We start from the raw sequence: 22,000 nt of genomic DNA, 5'->3' as shown, positions 1-22,000 counted from the left end.
GCGGTTTAGTGGTTAAGACTCCGCACTATCACAGCAGGAGATGCTGGTTTCGATTCCTAGTCAGAGAAATAAGATCCCACAAGCCACATGGCACACTACTGCCCAGAAACAAAACCTCATAAATACTGTTCTTGCCTGCATGCTAAGTTCCTTCCGTCGTATCCAAGTCTTTGCGACCCCATGGACTGTAGCCCGCCAGGCTCCTCTGTCCATGGGAGTCTCCAGGCAAGAATTCTGGAGTGGGTTGCCATGCCCTCCTCCAGGGGATCTTCTCAAACCAGGAATCGAGCCTGAGTCTCTTATGTCTCTGGCATTGGCAGGCAGGTTCTTTACCAGTAGAGTCACCTGAGAAGCACATAAGAAATACTATTCCTAGTAAGGAGTAAATAGGTGAAAGTCTATTTTAAATAGTTGAGTGGATTTTGTATATTACTCTCTAGTTTCCACAAGGGGAGGGTGTGCATGGATTTGGAAGATGGAGAAATTACATAGATGGATGATAACGATGATGAGAGAGATGATAGATAAATAGATGATCCACAGGTAGGTAGGCATGTAGGTAGATAGACAGACAGACAGACAGATATCATTAAAACTAAACCAGGAGTAAAACATCTTCTGAATGGACAGAAAAGACACTTTCAACTTTTTTGTTACTTATTCGTGTTGGGTTCTTCACTGCAGACAGCCAAATCCACTGTATCTCATTTAAATAAAAAGGAGTTTCTAAAGATGTTAATTATATCACCAAATCTCTTGGAACGCAAGAGAGCGTAATTCAGACACTACACAGCTGGGGACAAAGCAGCCGGGGACACTTGTGAGGGGAGGACCCCTAACTCCCCCACAGGGCTGTTGGAACCAGCTCTGCCCATGCCCTCTGTCTCCAGCCCCATTGCTAGGACGCAAGAGCCTGCACACCAGATGCCTCCAGCCCTGTGGCCATTAGAAGATCTCATATCCCTGCTAGCAGCCACCACCTCCTCATGTCGTGTCTTTCTACCTATAAGTTTTGCACAAGCACTTCTGCTTGGGGGATCCCACATCACATGTGGGACTCTAGCTGCGGGGCAGTCTGGGAAAATGTAGTGCTTAGCCATCCAGCCCCTGGGATACAGAAAGGCAGGCGTACAACATACAGAGCCTCCTATGTTATCTTCCCCTCATTTTGTTCATTTGAGCTTTTGTTAAAGTGCTTTGTGAACTGTCCGAATAAAAGTTTCATTCCCATTCTTACTATCTTTGCAGCAAAATCTTACGACAGTGGCCATGAACCACGGCTACGGCAAATTTATCAACTTGATTCAGGTAAAAGCCTAGGAGAAAAGTTGCCTTGGGGGATGTAACCTACCTAAAGAGGTTTGGTTTGTGGAGAGTTGTTTGTTTGTTGTGTAGTTTTTGTTTGTGGCACTAGCCAGCTATTGTGGGGTTTTAAGGAAGTCTAATGTTCTGGAGATCAAAGTCATACTCTGCCATTCCATCCCCCAAATGTTTCCTAACTGAGTTAGAAGTTAAAGTGTTTGAGGCTAGAGTGAGGGAAAGGAATTAGGATGTGCCCATTCCTAACACAGGGGCTTCATGTCTGGAATGATCACCCCCTTTACTGAGATGGGGAAGCTGAAAGGCAAAGATGGGAAATCTCTGCCTGTTAGACAGGCAGAAATTACATTTCAAACCGCATTTTTCTGACTTCAGAGACAAGTCCCACGCATTGTGTAGAGAAACGTCTTGTTCAAAGATTTCAGAGAATATCAGGAAGGAGCAGGTTCTCCCATGACCTCACCTCCACCACCTACCCCAGCAGTCCCAGGAGGTCTCTAAGAACCCTGGGGTCCCCATAGCACAGACTACAAACCTCTGTGCAGACCAGCAATTTCCACAGGGGTCTGGGGCTTGGACTCTCTGGGGAGCTTTTTAGGAAAGGAGATTGGAAGGTGCTCATGGTAAGAACCTCCAGTGGTGTGACAGACCCGTGTCTGTGCCCACCCACCCACTCCCCAAACCTTCTAGCGCCCCCACACCTGGGCTTTAGTCTGCTTGAACACAAGCTTTTATAGCAAGTGAAAAGTCTCTCTGGGTCTCAAAAAGAGGCAATAATAAAGCTTATTTCATAGGGTCATTGGGAAAACTACAAGAATAAAATGTATATGATGCACTCCTGTTATAGAAGATTCTCAAAATGATTCTTTGCCAGTCACCTGGCAGTTTCTTTTTTGAGTCTATGTGATCTAGAAATCCTCTAAATACACACAAGTATCTCAATATTGTATAGGTTTCACATTTTTAAAGGAAATACAGGAAAAGTGCTAAGTGGGTCTTCCAGAAATTAAAATGTTTGGACGAGAGGAGTGGCCAAAAAGAGTCTTGCTAAAGTGTGTTTCCCTATTAACAAAGCCCAGAGTTGGCCTTTCTGTTTTACTTTCTAAGAAAATGAGAGTCAGAATGACGGGAGTGTGAAGAAAGCCTCCAGTTTCAGGCTGAATCTCGCTTACACCAGCCAGAGGCCTGAGAAGCCCCCTGGCGGGCACAGAGAAGGTACAGGCTGGCTTTTGCTCTGGCCCCTGGGTACCAGAGCTAGTGCTTCTTGGCTGGGCTTTGGGGCGCACCTGACCAGCTCCTTGTGATTCAGGACTCTGGCTTGCTGAGCGTCATCACAGACCCCATCCACACCCCAGTCACACTTTTCTGGCCCAGCGACCGAACCCTCCAAGCCCTGCCCCGTGAACAACAGGATTTCCTGTTCAAGCAAGGCAACGAGGACAAGCTGAAGGAGTACTTGAAGTTCCACGTGATCCGAGACGCCAAGGTATTCTGTTTTCACACAGACGGGCATGGCACGGCTGTCCTCGGGGTAATCAAATCCAGGAGTTGTCTTTACCCCTCACTCTCCGTGGTGTGGGGAGGTCTGAGCATCCCCTGCCCCCGCTGTGTCCTCCTCTGACTGGCTGTGGGGAACTGACCACAAGAGCATAGCTCATCTGGTTCTGTTTCTCTGCGCCATTGTTTTATTTCCCCTAACTTTAGCCAATAGTCAAAAGCATCCTTCCCCTCTTCTACTGCAGACCAGCTCCCTCCCTTCCCTAGTCCCCAAGGCCAAGTGTCTCTTGATGACAGTTCCCACGTTTCTCCCAAATGGACTCTTTTCTCCCCCAATTCCAGAGTTTCTAGGCAAAGCATGGATTCATCCAGCTGTGACCAGTTGTTGGCGCATGTACCGATTGACTGCGATTAGGGAAGCAGGCTCTTATAGGAACATGGCAGCTCTTGCTAAAACCCTGTCCCTCTGAATCCTCCGCCAGGACCCTGCTTCCCCCCAGGAGTGAGGCATTGAATCCAGGAGGGCCCGCTGTCCTCACTTTGGTTAATTTGCAGGACCTGTGTTAGTTTTCTAGGCTTCCATAACCAATGACCGTGAACTGGGTGACTTGAAACAGTAGAAATAAGTCCCCTCAGAGTTCTGGAGACTAGAAGTCTGAGATCAAGGTGTTGACAAGGTTGTTCCTGCTGGAACTCCTGAGGGAGAGGCTGTCCCCTGCTTTCTTCCTGGCTTCTGGGGGTGTCCAGACATCCTCGGCATCCCAGGCTTGTAGCTGCGTCCCTCCAGTCTCTGCTTCTGTCGTCACACGGCTGGCTGGCCTCCCCCTGTGCGTTTCTGTGTCTTCACTTGGCACTCTCCTCTTCTCTCTTCTTCTTAAGATGACACCAGTCTTTTTGGATTAAGAGCCCACTCTACTCTGGTATGGGCTTCCCTGGTGGCTCAGACATTAAAGAATCTACCTCTAGTGCAGGAGATCTGGGTTCGACCCCTGGATCAGGAAGATCCCCTGGAGCAGGGAATGGCTACCCACTCCAGTATTCTCGCCTGGAGAATTCCAGGGACATAGAAGCCCGGCCGGTTACAGTCCATGGGGCCGCAGAGAGTCAGACATGACTGAGTGACTAACACTCTCATACTCTGATGTGACCTCATCTCAACCAATTACATCTGCAATGATCTCATTTCCAAGGAAGGTCACATTCTGAGGTAATGGGGACCTAGACTTCAGTGAAACTTTTGAGGGGTCACAACTCAACCCATCACAGTGGCCTGTTGCAATTTCCCTAACCCTGGTCTGCCGCAGGCTTCATGCAGCAACACAGCATCTTCCATGGACTCCTGAGCATGGAAGGGAAGGAAGGGTGACTGAAACACGCTGGAGGAGACTTTCCTACAGAGAAAAAGTCCAACTTCCTAGAGAATCCATACTTATTCTTCCGCTTGATTCTATCTACTGTCATTTTCAAGCTGGAATTATTAGAACTCAGAAAAAACTTGTATCTAAATTTGGTTTGTTAGCAAAGCTCCTTCTTCAACCCAGATTCAGGGTATTAATGTGATCCCATCACTCCTGCAGGTCTTGGCAGTGGATCTCCCCAAATCTGCTACCTGGAAAACCCTCCAAGGTTCTGAGCTGAGTGTGAAGTGTGGAGCTGGCAGTGACATCGTGAGTATTGTCACCCAGAGCAGGGGCCGGGGCAGAGAATGCATGCCCCAACTATTGCTACTTCCAGGAGATATTTCATTTTTTCCCACATTGGCAGCAAGTTCTTTCTTTCACTGCTTTCATGACTGTATCCCCTAAATAAGTGAATATGAAAACCCTGATAAGTCCTGGCCAGCCCAAGCCCTCACCAGGTGTCAGGGAGCCCCCCTTACACTTGTAGAAAGTAGCTTCTGGTTGATTTTTCAGAAGATTTATTTTCTGGTGTGAAACACTTCCCTGAAACAAGAAAGAACACTGTCATCCCTTTCCCTTTCTTCCTGGCCCCTCTCCAGCCTCCTCTCCAGCCCCGTACTTGGCATTCAGAGCCAGCTTTGGGCTATATCTACTTAGATCAGCACACAGAGAAAATTTGCAATTTTCACCTTCTTTGGCTAGTTCCTGACAATATTACCTTCCTGTAATTCCACATGATAAGCAGATTTGGTGTTAGCTAATAGTAGCTACATGCTGTATCTTATATTTAATGGAAAATGACAGTGGCTTAAATATATAAGGGTTTAGCCCTCTTTTTATTTTTATTTATTTATTTATTTTTAGCCCTCTTTTTAAAAAAAAAAAAAAACAAGTAGCCAATCCTGAGCTAGTATGATAGCTCACTGAGGGAGCTCCTTCTGTCTTTCTGCTCTGTAGCATGTATTTCTAGCCTCACAGTCACCTCAAGGTCCAACATGACTGCTGGAGGTCCAGCCATCACATTTATGTTCCAGGCAGGAGAAAGTGAAAAAGCAATTTACCTCCAAACTGAGTTGGTTACCTTCAAGGAGCCTTCAGAGAAGTCTCAGACACCATTTTGTTTACATCTTCTGACAAGCAAGAATCCCTCTTGATGATTGGATTAGAATGGCATTAAGTTTGTTCCTAAATCCAAAGAGTGTTGACATCTTTACATCCCAACTTCTGGAAAGTTATCCCAATATACTTATCCTCTTGAGATCAGCTACACTATCTCCATAGAAACTGGGCACTTATCAAAGGAAGAATGTCATCCTGAGTGCCCAGAGAAGGCAATAGCACTCCACTCCAGTACTCTTGCCTGGAAAATCCCACGGATGGAGGAGCCTGGTGGGCTGCAGTCCATGGGGTCGCTGCGAGTTGGACATGACTGAGCAACTTCACTTTCACTTTTTACTTTCATGCATTGGAGAAGGAAATGGCAACCCACTCCAGTGTTCTTGCCTGGAAAATCCCATGGACGGAGGAACCTGGTGGGCTGCAGTCCATGGGGTCGCTAAGAGTCGGACAAGACTGAGTGACTTCATTTTCACTTTTCACTTCCATGCATTGGAGAAGGAAATGGCAACCCACTCCAGTGTTCTTGCCTGGAGAATCCCAGGGACGGGGGAGCCTGGTGGGCTGCCATCTATGGGGTCGCACAGAGTCGGACACGACTGAAACGACTTATCAGCAGCAGCATCCTGAGTGCTAATAAGGCTTTCAGAGCACCTTGTATTCAGAGTACCATTTAGTTAAACTTTATATGCAATGTAATCATTAATCCTATCCACCTGGTGAAAACAATTAAACCTCAGTGAAGTTTAGGGACTGGCTCATATAGTGAAAGAGTGAAAGTGCGGGGATTCAACTACAGTTTTCTAGTGTTCTTTCCACTGAATCACACTGTGTGCATCCTATCAAACACTACTGAGATTTCTTTTTCTTTTCATGGAACTTTCTAAAAGCATTTTGCTTCCTGTTGGGGGGCGGGGTTGGGGAATATATCCATCAATTTACTAGCTGTGTGGACTTTAGGAGGGGATGCTTAAGGATTGTTGCAAGAATTAAACAAAACAATATATCTAGAGCATGATTTAGACAATGTCTTGTTGTTCAGTCAATAAGTTGTGTGATTCTTTGAGATCCCATGGACTGCAGCACATTAGGCTCCTCTATCCTTCACTATTTCCCGGATTTTGCTCAAACTCATGTTCATTGTGTCAGTGATGCCATCCAACCATCTCATCCTCTGTTGCCCCCTTCTCCTGCCCTCAAATCTTTCCCAGCATCAGGGTATTTTCCAATGAGTCGGCTCTTTGCATCAGGTGGCCAAAGTATTAGAGCTTCAGCTTCAGCATCAGTCCTTCTAATGAATGTTCAGGGTTGATTTCCTTTAGGATTGATTGGTTTGATCCCCTTGCAGTCCAAGGGACTCTCAAGAATCTTCTCCAGCACCACAATTCAAAAGCATCAATGCCTACTGCATGTGAAAAAGAAGTTGCTATCATTATAAGGTTAAAGCTTGTCACTGTATATTTTGTAAAGGAAGTGGTACCAGAGTTTTGCTAGGTGCTGGCCTTAGATAAGAAAACTGGGTAACTGCCCATGAAGTGGCCGTGTCAACCTGGTTTGTCCTGAACCAGGGTCAGGCCACATCTGCCCCACCTTGTCACCCCCACCACCACCATCCGTACTTTGATGGAGCAGTATTGCCGAGTGGCCAGGAGAGGGGGGCTGAGGCTGCCAACCTGGGCATGAATACCCACACCACCACTTACTGATCGTGTGACCTTGGTGAGCTACCTAACAACTCACTGCCTCAGTTTCCTCATCTGTGAATGGGAATACCAACAACAGTAGCCACATCCTCGGGTGGCCGTGAGGATTGAAGGAACTCGCATAGGTAAAGCACAAAGAACAGTACTTGGATATAATACATTCGAAGCATTTGTGATGTAGACGTTGATATCAATACATATCAGTTCTTCTGCCTCTGGTAGGTTCTGCCCACACTCCATGGCCTGAGAAGAGAAGTCTGAGGACCACTGACTGTTCACCCTCTCTCTCTCCCTGTCTCGCAGGGCGACCTCTTCCTGAACAGCCAAACGTGCAGAATTGTGCAGCGGGAGCTCTTGTTTGACGTGGGTGTGGCCTACGGTATCGACTGTCTGCTGATTGACCCCACCCTGGGGGGCCGTTGCGACACTTTTACCACCTTCGATGTCTCGGTCAGTCCTGAAAACACTACTGTAGAAAGTGACCCCTGGGCCAACAAACAGCCCTTGTGACCTCGCGTGGACCCTGCTGTGAAGACTCAGAGGGCTGGTCCCCAGCGAATGCGGGAACCAGGGGACCAGGAGGCCACAGGACAGGGCTTTTCAGATTCACCATCAACAAGCATCTGCTCAGTCCTGGCAGGCCTTGCCCATTCTCATTCATCCCCCACCTAGTCACCCCCTCACCATGAAGCGAGCAGCTAACGGGGACCAACTGTATGCCCTGTTCTGCCAATCATTTCAAACCCACTCATCCACTCAGTCACTCACTTATCCGTTCAGCAAGCAGTTTTCGAGCCTCTGCCAGAATAGGCCATGTGAAACTGCCGTGTTTGACAGAGTATGACTACAAAAATGGCCATGTCATATGGTTCAATCTAATATATGCTGCCCATACTTCCATTCACTTGCTCATGCACTAGCAGTGATTGAACCTCTGTCCCGGGCCCTGCACTGTGTGAGGCACACGTGCATTTCACACTCGTTCATCCATCCAGTACCGTTTACTGAGTATGACCTTTGAGCCTACTGTTTGGCTCAGTGCCCATCTTACCCCCGTCCAATAATAGAAGTAAAGTAAAAGTAAAGTCGCTCAGTCGTGTCTGCCTCTTCGAGACCCCATGGACTGTAGCCTACCAGGCTCCTCTGTCCATGGGATTTTCCAGGCAAGAGTACAGTGGAATGGGTTGCCATTTCCTTCTCCAAATAATAGAAGTAGTGATCATCAACTCCCTTATGTCAATTTGGAAATTGAGTCTGAAAGAGATGAAGTGACTTAAATGGCAAAGTCTGTGACCAGTTGATTTCTGGTCACAGGTGACTTATAAGCATTCGATAAATATCTAAATTACTAGAATACCAATCATCCAAAGTAGGAGATGAAAAAACAGTTAACTTCTTAACTTCCAAAGTATATATACACACACATTTTTTTTTTCAGTTAATCATTTTTCCTCACAAATCCCCTGAAAATCAATAGCAAGAATTAGTATCCCTGTTTTATAGATTAGAAGACTAAGGATCAAAGGATGTGATTCGCAAAAATTTCACAGCCGATCTCTAAGGGAACTGACACTATCCACATTTCCCATGGCTGGTATACCATGTGCCTCATGACCCTGCCCTGGTGCCCCTTCATCTAATGGGGAACTTACCACCTCAGAGAACTAAACCGAGGCGCTGAGACCCAAGACAGACCTTCAGAATTCTCTATGGCAAAATTGCAGTACATTTGTTTTTATATTCTTAATCATAGCCAGCATCTTAATCAAGATTAAGTTCTTAGTCAAATAGCATTAACCAGGGGCATTTGCTTGTGTTTCCCGATATTCTGGATTTTTAAGTGTTTCTTTTCTTGCATACTAGGGGAATTGTGGAAACTGTTTCTATACTCCCAGTTGCCCCAAGTGGACTAAACCAAAGGTAACTATGAACACAGTGATAATGTTTGGAGAGTGATAGGTTTCTTTCTTTATTAAACCCAAGTTTCCTTATAGGTATGGGTGTGTGTGCATCTGTGGGTGTGTTATAACTGCGTGTAACTAATTCATGTCTTTCTTTCAACAATCAGGCCACTGGGATGAGAGGTGAACATTCTTCGCCCAGGAAAACTGTCAGCCCACTTTTAAAATCATGGGATTAAAGACCTAGAAGGGGTTACAAAAATAATGCTAATTATAAAAATAATAGTTGCCTTTAGTTGGTTGCTGCTCATGTCCCTGGCTCTGTGTTGGACTCTTTATTTTGACATTATCCTCTATTCCCATTATAATACAGGAAAATACATTACTACAATTTATGACAAATAAGTCTCAGAGAGGGTAAGCAATCAGCCCAAGACCACACAGCTATAAGGAACAAAGCTAGGATTAGAGCCTAGAATACAGGGTAAGAGTAATGGTTAAGACAATGAAATTCGGAGTCCACAGTTATGGGGTCAAATTCCAGTGGGTAGTCTTTGACAAGTAACTTAATCTATATGTTTTTGCCCCTGCACAATGGAGCTAATAATAGTTCTGTGTGTGATTATCAGGAAAAGTAAGTTTTCAAATGTGGGTACAGAGCCTGGCACAGAGTAAGTACTAGTTAAATACTGGTTTAAGCACTTACTCCAAAGTCAAGCTCTTTCTACCCTACTAGTAACCCCTCTAACAGAAACACCTCTACAAAAATGAACTGCAACCCCATTCCCTCTCTACTGATGATCTTGGGGGCTTGCCAGACCTCTCTCCTGATAGAAAGCTACCTCTTTCCACCCCACTTCTTCCCCAGGTAAACTCATCTTTTGCAAACAGCTCTAAAGGCCCCCAAGTCCTTCTTCTTAAAGTGGGGTGAAATCTTCCCGTGGACTCCACCTCTGCCCCCTCCCCATTCATTTGCCTCTCTGTGCCCCTAAGAAAAGAATTCCCTGCACAGGGCTCTTGGCCATTTGAGTCCTATTTTCAACTTGGGCAGTACCTAGGATCCTCCACTGGGGGCAGACTAGAGCCCAAGAGCCCAAGGACAGGGATGGAATGTGGAGGGATGGTTCAATCTCTTCCTTTAGGGCCAGAAGCAGAAGTGTCTGTATGACTTGCCCTTCAAGAAGAACCTGGAAGGCTGCAAACAACTTTGCACTCTGGTGATACAGCTCCCCAAGTGCTGCAAGGGCTACTTCTGGCCAGACTGTCAGGGTGAGGGTGCCTCTTATTTTCTTGTGATTTTTAAATGATTGCACAATCACTGTGGAGCATTTGAAAGTACCAGAAGCATAAAGTTTAAGGTGGGGGTAGGGAAGCAGGGGAGTACATTGTTCTTAATGATTCTACTAAGAAAAGATCCAAAAGCAATTATTCTGAAGAGTTATGTAGCTTTCCTTTTTTCCTTTTCATATCCAGTTTTTACAGAGCTGAGATTCTGCTGTGCAAAGATTGTAAATCATGTGTTTTCTGCTTAATGTTATAGAATAAGACATTTCCCATGGTGCTAGCAACACTATATTTTATTTTTGAGATGATACTGATTGCAGTCTATGATACTGATAAGCACACTAGTTTAACTGCATCTAAGGACATCCACCTTGGCAGGGTGTTATATTAATGTAGTATGTGTGGGCCATTATTTCCTGAAAACTCTCCTGTTATAAGATGTATAACATCACCCTTCCTCCCTAACCTCACAACTTTTCAGGGAAGGGCTCCTGAAACCCCTGGGTCTAGATACAACTTCTAGCTAATAATGCAGCAGCAACAGCATAACAAATGGCATAGAACTTCCTGTCTGCCATGCACTGTTTTAAATGAGCACATTTATTGAGTGCTACTTCCCATACAGGGCTTCCCTGCTGGCTCAGTGGTAAAGAATCCTCCTGCCAGTGTAGGAGATGCAGGTTCGATCCCTGGGTCAGAAAGATCCCCTGGAGAAGGAAATGGCAATCCACTCCAGTATTCTTGCCTGGGAAATCCCATGAACGGAGGAGCCTGGCGGGCTACAGTCCAGTCCATCGGCTTAATGATGAAACAACAAAACAGTTTCCCATATGTGGCAATACAGCTGAACCTCTCAACAAACCCTAAGAAGCAACTTCCATTGTCAGCCCCATTTTACAGATGAGAAAATAGAGATACAAATTGGATAAGAAGCAAGTCCAAGTTCCCCCATTGTGTCTCCAGGAGCCATGATTTTAGGTAAAATGGGCTTCCCTGGTGTCTCAGCGGTAAAGAGGCTCAGTCCCTGGGTGGGGAAAGATCCCTGGGAGAAGGAAATGGCAACCCATTCCAGTATTCTTGCCTGGAAAAATCCCATGGACAGAGGAGCCTGGCAGGCTACAATCCACGGGGTCGCAAAGAGTTGGACTCGACTTAGTGACTAAACCACCACCATACTCTATTTATCATGATCCAGTTGAGAAAATTCTGGGCTGAGAGTCCACACAATTACTCAACCTTCACTCCACTCTCCATCACTAAAGCATAGACCATTCACCAAAGTCAGTGCCATCCCTTATGTTTGTTCAGTGCTTTATATTTTCACATGCTGCCGATTACAGTATTTCATTTGATCCTCATAGTCACAACGTGGAATAGGGCAAGTGGGCATCATCACCAGCCTCTAGAGCTAAGAGAACTGAAGCTCAGAGCAAGTTCATTATTCAGCCCAGGCCAACAAACCCAGGTCTGAGTGTATGCTCAGTCACTTCAGTTGGGTCCAACTCTGCAACCCCATGGATTGTGTAGCACACCAGGCTCCCCTGTCCATGAGACTCTCCAGGCAAGAATACTGGAGTGGTTTGCCATTTCCTCCTCCAGGGGTCGTCCTGACCCAGGGATCAAACCCATGTCTCTTAAGTCTCCTGCATTGGCAGGCGGTTTCTTTACCAAAGCCTGGTCTCCTGACCCCCAAATACAGTGCGCAGTTCAAAACATCACCCTTCCAGTCCTATAAGATACATTTAAACCATCAGGCAGTGACACTATATGGATGTGTCCCCGGGACAGCAGACCTCCTGGGTTAATGGAGGAGAGAACCCACAGCTGAGGTCAGGCTAGCCGCACATTTACAAAGGCACTGAACTGCTCTGGGCCTGGGGAGACTGCTGAGTCACTGCTGTTTCATCTCTTCCAGCCTGCCCTGGAGGCCCAGACACCCCGTGTAATAACCGGGGCACCTGCCTGGATCCGTACTCACCCAGCAGACAGTGTAAATGCAACAGCGGCTTCAACGGGACAGCATGTGAGCTGTGCTGGCCGGGGAGATTCGGGCCTGACTGTCAGCGTATGTGGCACCCCCTCCACTGAGCGTTCGCCTGTCATCAGGGGCGCGTGCACCCTGCCCTGACGCATACCATCCACCTGAGCAAGAAGCATCCTTCCTCTTTTCCCCAGCCTCCCATTTGCCTGCTCTTTATTCCTCCTTGGATATTTTCCCAATTTCCATCCACTGAAAGAACCTCATCCATAGAACTGAAATTCACATCCCCAGCAGCCACCCAGGCAAGCTGTAGCCAACCAAGACTCATTCAGTCATTCGACCACCAGGTATATGCTGCGTCCTTACTATTATCAGTAGCTCACGTGTACGGAGTGCCTGCCGTGTGCACCTCATCACAACAAGCCTTCGAAGTGGGAGCTATTATTCTCTCCTTAGCAGATGGAGAAGCTGAGGCACCAAGAGCCTAAGTGACTTGATCAAAAGCCAGGAATCGTTCTAAATTGTAGGGCTACGGGGTGTGGGAAGGGGATAGCATCTCAGCTTTCAAGGAGTTACACTCAAAGAGAAGAAACAAAAATAACAGAAATAAAAATAGACATAAAGGTACAAAGAGAAAGAAGCAGGTGAAGGGGATCAAGAAAGAAAGGAAATACTACTCCAGAAAACATCTCACGAAATCTTTGAGTAGAGACCTAGCAGAGATGAGGGGGCCAGGTGTGGGGATATCAATAGTAGCTCCGTGCAGTCAGATTTCAGTGATGCTGGAAATGCTGCCTAGCTCTGCCATGAGGAAGCCACCAGCCATGTGTGGATATCGAGTACACAGAATCTGTGACTGAGGGGCTGATTTGTGTTCGTTTTAGTTAGTTTGTGTTTAAATAGCCACGTGTGATGACTGGCTGCCCTGTGGGACGGTGCAGACTAAAGGAATGGCTTTCTGGGAAGAGAGGCATGTGCAAAGGCCCTGAGGTAGGACAAGGTTCGGCATGCAAGGACCAGCTGAGCGGCCGAGGTAGCTGAGCAGAGTGGGCAAAGAAGAGAGAGAGGATGCGGAGATGGGCTCAGAAGGTCGCCAGGGGCCAGATAATATGGGAGCTTCCTGGCCAGAGACAGATCTTCAGCGTCTTATCTAAGTGCGGTAGCGGCCAGTGAAGGACTGTGAAGGGTGAGGGTGTCCTAAACAGAAAGGGCCACCCCAGCTGCCCTGTGCAGAGAGTACCATGGGGAAGCAGGAGCAAAAGAAGGGCCAGCTTTGGGGACGCTAATGCCCCAATCCAGGCGAGAGATGGCAGTGCCTTGGGCTAAGGCGTTGGTGCTGGAGGTGGTCAGAAGCAGAAGGAATGGGATGTTTCTTAGAGCTTTGACTTTTAAATGGATTTCTGTTAGGAGGCCCAGATAAGGTTCCCTTCCCTTTCTGTTCTATTCCATACCCCACGACACCCTCTACTTCTGTAATTTACAACACTCAACATATTTATCATGACATGTTCAATAGCCCTATACCCCTAGACTGTAAGCTCCCTGAGAATAGGGACCTTATGTCTTACGTTTTCTGCTGTAACCTCATTGCCTGGTAGCCTGTGCCTCATGGTAGCCATTGAGTAAGTTATTTTTTGGAAGTTTGAATGAATGAATATGGATAAGCACAGGGCCTCCCACACTGACCACACAGCCAGCCCACAGCCAGTGAGCTGACAGATTGGACTTCAGTCCCAGATCCCTGCTGACTGACCACATTCCAACTTGCTCTACAGCTTGTGGCTGCTCGGACCATGGACAGTGTGATGACGGGATCACAGGCTCCGGGGAGTGCATCTGCGAGACGGGGTGGACGGGCCGCTTCTGTGACACGCAGACAGGTCTGTTGTGGGGGTGGTCGGGCGCCAGCAGCCCCGTGCTGCAGCAGACCTTGCCAAGAGCAGTTGACTGAGGGTGGGGGTCTGAGCGACATCTGTAAAAAACAACTGAGCAGTTCATTTATCCATGAGGAAAAGCTGGCGATGTGGCCCCGGGATCAGATCTGGGGACCCGGAGGAAACTAGATGAAAAGACTTAACTCAAAGCCAGGAAACCAGCCTGCAGTCCTGTCAATCATGGAAGGACCCACCTCAAGCAAAGGACTATTGGGCAGGAGTGGTCCTTCAGGATCACTGCCCAGGTCTGGTTGTGTGTGGACATCGAGTTGGAGGGTTTCATGGAAAATACAGTATTCCGTGGAGGCTGGGATCTGACCCTGAACTCTGCTGCTTACTAGACAAATGGCCTCAGCAAAGCCACCCTCTCGGAATCTTGATATACTCGCCCGTAAACAGAGAGCCTCTTGCACAACTTGTAGGAAGCATTATTGTGAGGGTCAGGGTCGTAGGTTTGGAACGCCAGTGCGTGTGGGCGCTCAGGAACGGGAGCTGCCAGTATCATTGTCAGTTACTGTCATCGTTGTCAGATCTCAATCCTTACTGAGCTGTCAGTTTTCTGAGTTCTCCCTTGCATGCTGAACCCTTTGTTCCAGTCAGAAGGTCTAAGGTGTGAAGGTTGATGATCAAGTTGTCATTTCATCGTCCCTGGGGGCAGAAGGGCGTGACCGAGCTGTTCTTATGAGTAACAGCAACCCAAAGTGCCAGAATCCTGGCAGTCCTCTACACTTCAGTCCCTCCCCCTCCTCCTCCCCCTCCTTCCCTCCCTGCTTCTCCCCCTCCGCCTCCCCCTCCTTCTCCTAACCATCCCATGGCTTCAGGCTGCCTCTGGATACTGCAGCCCCTTTCAATCACCAAAGCCCCAGATTAGTGGTACCCTAAGAAGGCCCTTGAAATTCCGATGTTCAAGCTGGATTTAGAAAAGGCAGAGGAACCAGAGTTAGAATTGCCAACATCCATTGCAGCATAGAAAAATAAGAGAATTTCAGAAAAATATCTACTTCTGCTTCATTGACTACACTAATGCCTTTGACTGTGTGGATCACAACAAACTGGAAACTTGGCTGATTCATATCAATGTATGACAAAACCCACTGGAAAAAAAAATAATAATAATAATAAAAAAAAAATGCAGAATAAAAAAAATAAATAAATAAATAAATCTTAAAGCAGAAAAAAAAAAAAAAGAGAGATGGGAATACCAGACTACCTTACCTGCCTCCTGAGAAATCTGTATGCAGGTCAGGAAGCAACAGTTAGAATCGGACATGGAACAATGGACTGGTTCCAAATCAGGAAAGGAGTAAATCAAGCCTGTATACTGTCACCCTGCTTATTTAACTTCTATGCAGAGTACATCAGGCAAAATACTGGGCTGAATGAAGCACAAGCGGGAATCAAAATTGCTGGGAGAAATATCAACAACCTCAGATACACAGATGATACAGCCTTATGGCAGAAAGCAAAGAAGAACTAAAGAGCCTCTTAATGGAGGTGAAAGAGGAGAGTGATAAAGTTGGTTTAAAACTTAACATTCAAAAGATGAAGATCATGGCATCCAGCCCCATCACTTCATGGCAAAGAAATGGGGTAACAATAGAAACAGTGAGAGACTTTATTTTCTTGGGCTCCAAAATCACTGCAGATGGCGACTGCAGCCATGAAATTAAAAGACGCTTGCTCCTTGGAAGAAAAGCCATGACCAACTTAGATAGCATGTTAAAAATCAGAGACATTACTTTGCCGACAACGGTCTGTATTGTCAAAGCTGTGGTTTTTCCAGTAGTCATGTATGGATGTGAGAGTTGGACCATAAAGGAGGCTGAATGCTGAAGAATTGATGCCTCTGAACTGTGGTGTTGGAGAAGACTCTTGAGAGCCCCTTGGACTGCAAGGAGACCAAACCAGTCAGTCCTAAAGGAAATCAATCCTGAATATTCATTGGAAGGACTGATGCTGGAGCTGAAGCTCCAATACTTTGGCCACCTGATGTGAAGAGCTGACTCACTGGAAAAGACCCTGATGCTGGGAAGGACTGAAGGCAGGAGGAAAAGGCGGTGACAGACGATGAGATGGTTGAATAGCATCACCCACTCAATAGATATGTGTTTAAGGAAACTCCGGGAGATAGTGAAGGACACGGAAGGCTGGCGTGCTGCAGTCCCTGACATCACAGAGTCGGAAGCAGCAACAACAAAGAAGACCCTGGAATTTCTGCTCTAATTTAACCATCTCTTCTGGAACCCCATGCTCTCAGGGCCAAAGAGCTAGTCTGCAAAATTCATCCTTGATGGCAGACTTTGAGGTATAAAGTTTTTATTGGTTGCCCCTAAGGTTAACATCTTTGCATTCCAATCTGGATAACATGGCAGAAGTAAAGTCTTACTACAAAAGAGTAATTCTGGAATCTCAGAATCCCAGGCTGGGAGGGCCCTTAGTAAATCACCCCATTACCCCCACCTTGCAGCTGTAAGGGGGCACCTTAGAAACACAGGGGCAGTCAGATGGCATCTTGGAAGATGCCTTAGCTGGATCCCAATGCCTCGCACCACAGTAGGAGATGAATTACCACTTCTTTCTTTGCAGCTTTGCCTCCCGTTTGCACGCCTCCTTGTTCTGCTCACGCTACCTGTAAGAACAACAACACATGCGAATGTAACCTGAACTATGAAGGAGATGGAATAACGTGCACAGGTGAGTCCCGTCTGTGTGTGGGTGGAACAGCGGCGGGGTGCAGGGGCGGAGCGGAGCTCAGTCGGGACCTGGGCCCCGTCCCAGCCCTTCTGCTTCCTGCTTGGGCCGCTTCAGCAACACCCACCCTCTCTGTGATGGGCTTGCTCATGCCTAACCTGCCCACTTCCCAGGCTTTGCAAACTGCAATGCACTTTGTTTTATGGTGTTTTTGTAACTTTACAAATAATCTGGTCTTATGTGAAAAAATTGAGAAAATATTCTATAGTATGTTAAGACAGTGCTTCCCTCAGCTCCAACTTAGTGACTAAACAGCAATTTTCAAACAACAGTGAAACCTACACATAGTCTCACCACTCACTGAGAATCCCTTTGAACACAGCTATGTCTCTATCTCTAGTAGTTAGGATATAGGTTTAGCCACACGGAGATCCAAATAAACAGTGGCATAAACAAGGCAGATGTTTAGATATTTATTTTTATCTTGTTTAGTACTTTAGATGGAGGTATCCAGAGCTAACGTAGGGTTTCTCTCAGTCTGGGGCCCAGACTGCTTCTGTCTTGTTGCTCTGCCATCGTTCACTCACCTGGCCTGAGATGGCCACACCAAAAGCACATCCCAGGAAGCAGAAGGAAAGAAAGTCGGGGCAGGGCTGTTGGGGGGAGCAAACCTCATTCCCTTTAAGGACATACCTAGGGCTTCCCACGCATGGCGCTAGTGGTAAAGAACCCATCTGCCAATGCAGAAGACACAGTTCAGCCCCTGGGTCAGGAAGATCCCCTGGAGGAGGAAATGGCAACCCATTCCAGTTTTCTTGCCTGGAGAATCTCATGGACAGGGGAGCCTGGTGGGCTCTAGTCCATGGGGTCGCAAAGAGCCAGACACAACTGAAGCAACTTAGCAGACACAGAAGTTGCTAAACTCCTATCTGCTCCATCACATTGTCTAGAACCTCATTCTCTGTCACACCTGGGACAAAGGAGCCTGATAAATGGAGTCTTCAGTTGCTCAACCATGAGCTAAGCTATAAATCTCAGATAGAAAAAGGAGACAGGAGATATTAGGGGAAAACTAGCAGTCTCAGTGGAGAAGGCAATGGCACCCCACTCCAGTACTCTTGCCTGGAAAATCCCATGGACAGAGGAGCCTGGTAGGCTGTGGTCCATGGGGTCGCTAAGAGTCGGACATGACTGAGTGACTTTACTTTCACTTTTCACTTCCATGCATTGGAGAAGGCAATGGCAACCCACTCCAGTGTTCTTGCCTGGAGAATCCCAGGGACGGGGGAGCCTGGTGGGCTGCTGTCTATGGGGTCACACAGAGTCAGACACGACTAAAATGACTTAGTAGTAACAGCAGTCTCAGACACATGTACCTTCTGTTTTCATGAACATTCATGAAAACATGAATGTCTTTATTCATATAGGGACAGATGCTTTCTTTACAGAACTGAGATCTTGCTACTCCCGCTACTTTATCATCTGCCACGAGGCAGTCCAGAATTGGCTCAGCACCCTCAGTGGCAGCAGAGACCCAGATTCTGTCTGTCTGCTCTGCCAGCCTCGGGCCTTCTGTGCTCACGTTCATGTTCTCAGCCAGAAAGGCAGAGGAGAGACATCAGACGGCTTTCCAGCTACTCCTGGGGCTGGAGCTCATCTATTAGTTAAGTTGAAATTTGGAGGATTGTGAAAACAAAAGTTGAGAGGCAACACAAAAGAGTGGGGGAAATGTGGGCTTTGGAATCAAACCACCCTGGGTTTAAAACCAACCCCGCCAGTTGTAGCTAGTTTGCCTCTGATGGTCAGTGAAGCTCTGAGTTTCCGTTTCTTCATCTGTAGAATGGGGGTAGCAGCGTCTGTGTCAGAGAGCGCTCAGTAGTGCCTTAACCCTACACACACACACACACACACACACACACTATGTCCTAACATTAAAAACCCAAACTCATTAGAAAACTACTGTCAAAGTGAAGCCTAGAAGTTCATGATTAAAAAGGGCAGAGGTGGACAGATATCCCCAGGCCTGGTCTATTAGGTCCCCACCCTCCAGAATCTAACACCTGATGATCTAAGGTGGAACTGATAAAGTAATAATAGAAACAAGGTGCATAGTAAATGTAATGAGCTTGAATCACCCTGAAACCAACCCCCGGCCCCTGGGAAGATTGTCTTCCATGGAACCAGTCCCTGGTTCCAAAAAGGTTGGGGACCGCAGTGTTAGGGTGTTAGCCACAGGACTCTAGTGTGGCAAAGGTAGCACAGAGGCCTCCTTGAGGCGCTGACATGTGGGGGCCCATTTCCTCGCCCGCTGTACCTGGTCCTGGGGTGACCCGCACCCTGATCTGAAGCCCCTGTTACACAGAGTCTAACTTCCTCTGCTCTCGCAGTTGTGGATTTCTGCAAACAGAACAACGGCGGGTGTGCAAAGGTCGCCAAGTGCTCCCAGAAGGGCACGAAGGTCTCCTGCAGCTGTCAGAAGGGCTACCAGGGGGATGGCCGCAGCTGCACGGAGATTGACCCCTGTGCAGACGGCCTCAACGGCAGGTGTCACGAGCATGCCACCTGCAAGATGACCGGCCCGGTGAGTCTCTGTCCCGGGGGAAATGGGGGGCGGGGTACCACCTGGGCCTCCCCCAGCCTGGCTTCTCCACTCAGGTCACCCTTGGCCTCTTCCCAAGCCTTCTTCCCACCCAAGTCTAGTTCTCTACTTCTTGATAAGTCAACAAGCTGACTACAAAGTGGAACCCGATGCAGGAAAAGGACCTTACTGGAAAAACTGGTTAGGTCCACTTAAAGTGTATTGTTTAGTTAATAGTAACACACCAACACTAGTTGTTTAATTTTGACAATGAACTGTTGTTAGGTAAGATGTTAACATTAGGAAAGACTGGGTGGAGAATATAAGGGGACTCTGCATCTTTTCTATAAATCTAAAGTTATTCAAAATACAAACCGAAAAAGTTAGTAACAAGTGGCAGGAAAAGTGCACTCACACCTTTTCAGAGTGCAGTCAGTGCCCCGTTGCCCCTTTCTCTGATGGGACGGGAAGATGGTGGGAGATGATGTCCATTACGGCTACAAATGTGAACTCAACAGTCAGGCAGCCTCTGAGTCTTGGCTCCTGGCCTGATGTGCTGTGCAGTCTGGGGCTGGCTGCTTAACCTCTCTGAGCCTCAGTTTCCTTAGTCACAAATTATGAGCCTCATAACAATGCAGACCTCACAGGATCATTTGTGGGGATTAAAGGAGATCATTCATTGGCTCGACAAATGGTCATCAAGCACCTGCTATGTGCTGTTGTAGCTGTCAGGGATGTAGTGATCGAAAGTTTATACATGATGGAAGGAAGAGGCATGCTCAGTTCTGAAATCAGGCCAGTGTGATAAAAGGGACCAGGAGACGGGGTCTCCCTGAGGAAGTGACGACTGAGCTGGGATGTAAAGGAGGACGCTGCATCCCGAGTCTGGACAAAAGCGAGAGAGAGCAGTAACTCAGCTCCCACTGGACGGGAGAGGCACCCTTCTGAGCATCTCCTACGCTGGATGGTAGCCTGTGGAGCACAGGGGATTCCGGGGGCCCCAAGGAGAGGCGTTTTCATCTTTGCTCTCCCCCTAGGGCAAGCACAAATGTGAATGTAAAAGTCATTACGTGGGAGACGGGCTGGACTGTGAGCCAGAGCAGCCACCCATCGACCGCTGCCTGCAGGACAATGGGCAGTGCCATGCCAACGCCGACTGTGCCGACCTCCACTTTCAAGGTCAGAGTGATCTTGACCCAAAGCGCCTGATCTTCGGGGTTGGGGAAAGAAGCTCTGTAAGAGCAAAAGGGAAAAGTCTTAAAAACTGGGACCGAATAGCCCATGCATTGCCCAGGAAGTGGTGGGCTTCTGCAGTCCAGGGGCAGAGTGCTCGGAACTGGACTGTGGGCGTTAGAACCAGGAGGGGCTCGCAGGGCAGCTGCTTTACTCACTCTTCCCTGGTTGCTTAGCAACCCTTGCCACTGAGGATTGGAACTGAATCTGAGGAGCATAGTTTAAGATGTTAAATAACAAAGAGATAGTGCCTGCCACAAGCAGAGGAGCAGTTTCTTTGTAGTTTTTTAATAATAGCACATCAATCAGCATATATGCATTCACTTCCAAGGATGATTTGAATGGCTTATCGTAAACCCACAGGTAGAATCACACTAAGAATCATAACACACAATAAAAAGCCAGGTAGCACTGCAGAGATGTGGGTGGTAGGGCATCTTGACCCCTGATGGAGAAAAGCCATCCGGGACCCACTGGTGGGGTTCTGAGCCCGGGGCAAGGAGGGACCGCAGTGGTTCAGAAAGCAATTCAGAGCACCGTGCATTGTGGCCAATCAGGATTTACTGTTTGTTTTATAGACACGGTAATTTTAGTGGCGCAGCTTTCTGACATCTCAATAATAACTGTTGACTTAACACCTGCTACGTACTGGCTTGGTCTGTTTGGGTTGCTGCAATATAGCCCAGGTGGCATATAAACAACAGAAATTTATTTCTCAGCTCTGGAGGCTGGAAACCTGAGATCAGGGTGCCTGTGTGGTGGGGTTCTGCTGAGAACTGTCTTCCAGGCTGCAGACCACTGACTTCTCCTAGTGTCCGCACAAGCAGAAGGAATAGGGAGCTCTCTGGGGTCCCTTTTATAAGGGCTTTGCCCAATCATTGTGGTTCCAACCTCCTTACCTAATAATCTCCCAAAGGCCCCACCTTCTGATATCATTGTTAGCAAATCAGGTCTCACTGCTCACCACTTACAAAATCAATATTCACAAACGTTGGTAGAAAGAAAAGAAAGAAATCTGGGGAGGTGGTGGGCTCAGTGTCCTCCCTCCCCAAACCAGCCTCCAAAGATTCTGCTTGGCCATGAAAGCTTTTACAGGGAAACAGGGACGTAATCTCAGTTAATCATTGAGATGAGGGGGGTCAGAGCTGTCACTATCCCCCACTGCGTGCAGGCTGGTCAATTTCTTATGATTTTTTCTTTAGATGCTCTCTTGTTCACACGGTCAGTTCTTGAAATGACTGAAGGGGAAGCTAGGGAAGAGATCTGGTCATCTGTTAATTACTTATTCTTCATTTCTACTTCTTTGATTTACAGAAGAAACCAACACATTAGGCAAGGTATTATGTGATCAAAATATCTGAA

The 22,000-nt window shown here is 47.3% G+C and overlaps 1 protein-coding gene across 1 annotated transcript in view; it reads left to right on the top strand.

Annotated features, from left to right (window-relative positions):
- Positions 1-22,000, top strand: part of STAB2 (stabilin 2) — a 167,679-nt gene that overhangs the window by 126,635 nt on the left and 19,044 nt on the right. Inside the window, exons 50-60 of the mRNA XM_061125502.1 lie at positions 1,249-1,308; positions 2,630-2,806; positions 4,395-4,484; positions 7,340-7,486; positions 8,900-8,956; positions 10,080-10,206; positions 12,137-12,286; positions 13,978-14,082; positions 16,723-16,830; positions 19,215-19,408; positions 20,443-20,584. Coding sequence (XP_060981485.1) covers positions 1,249-1,308; positions 2,630-2,806; positions 4,395-4,484; positions 7,340-7,486; positions 8,900-8,956; positions 10,080-10,206; positions 12,137-12,286; positions 13,978-14,082; positions 16,723-16,830; positions 19,215-19,408; positions 20,443-20,584 — 1,357 coding nt within the window. The remainder of the gene's footprint in view (positions 1-1,248; positions 1,309-2,629; positions 2,807-4,394; positions 4,485-7,339; positions 7,487-8,899; positions 8,957-10,079; positions 10,207-12,136; positions 12,287-13,977; positions 14,083-16,722; positions 16,831-19,214; positions 19,409-20,442; positions 20,585-22,000) is intronic.

This window comes from Dama dama, chromosome 22 (assembly GCF_033118175.1).
Source record: "Dama dama isolate Ldn47 chromosome 22, ASM3311817v1, whole genome shotgun sequence".
Lineage (NCBI taxonomy): Eukaryota > Metazoa > Chordata > Mammalia > Artiodactyla > Cervidae > Dama > Dama dama.
The sequence above is the reverse complement of the archived record's forward strand: the minus strand, read 5'-3'. Positions and strand labels throughout refer to the sequence as shown.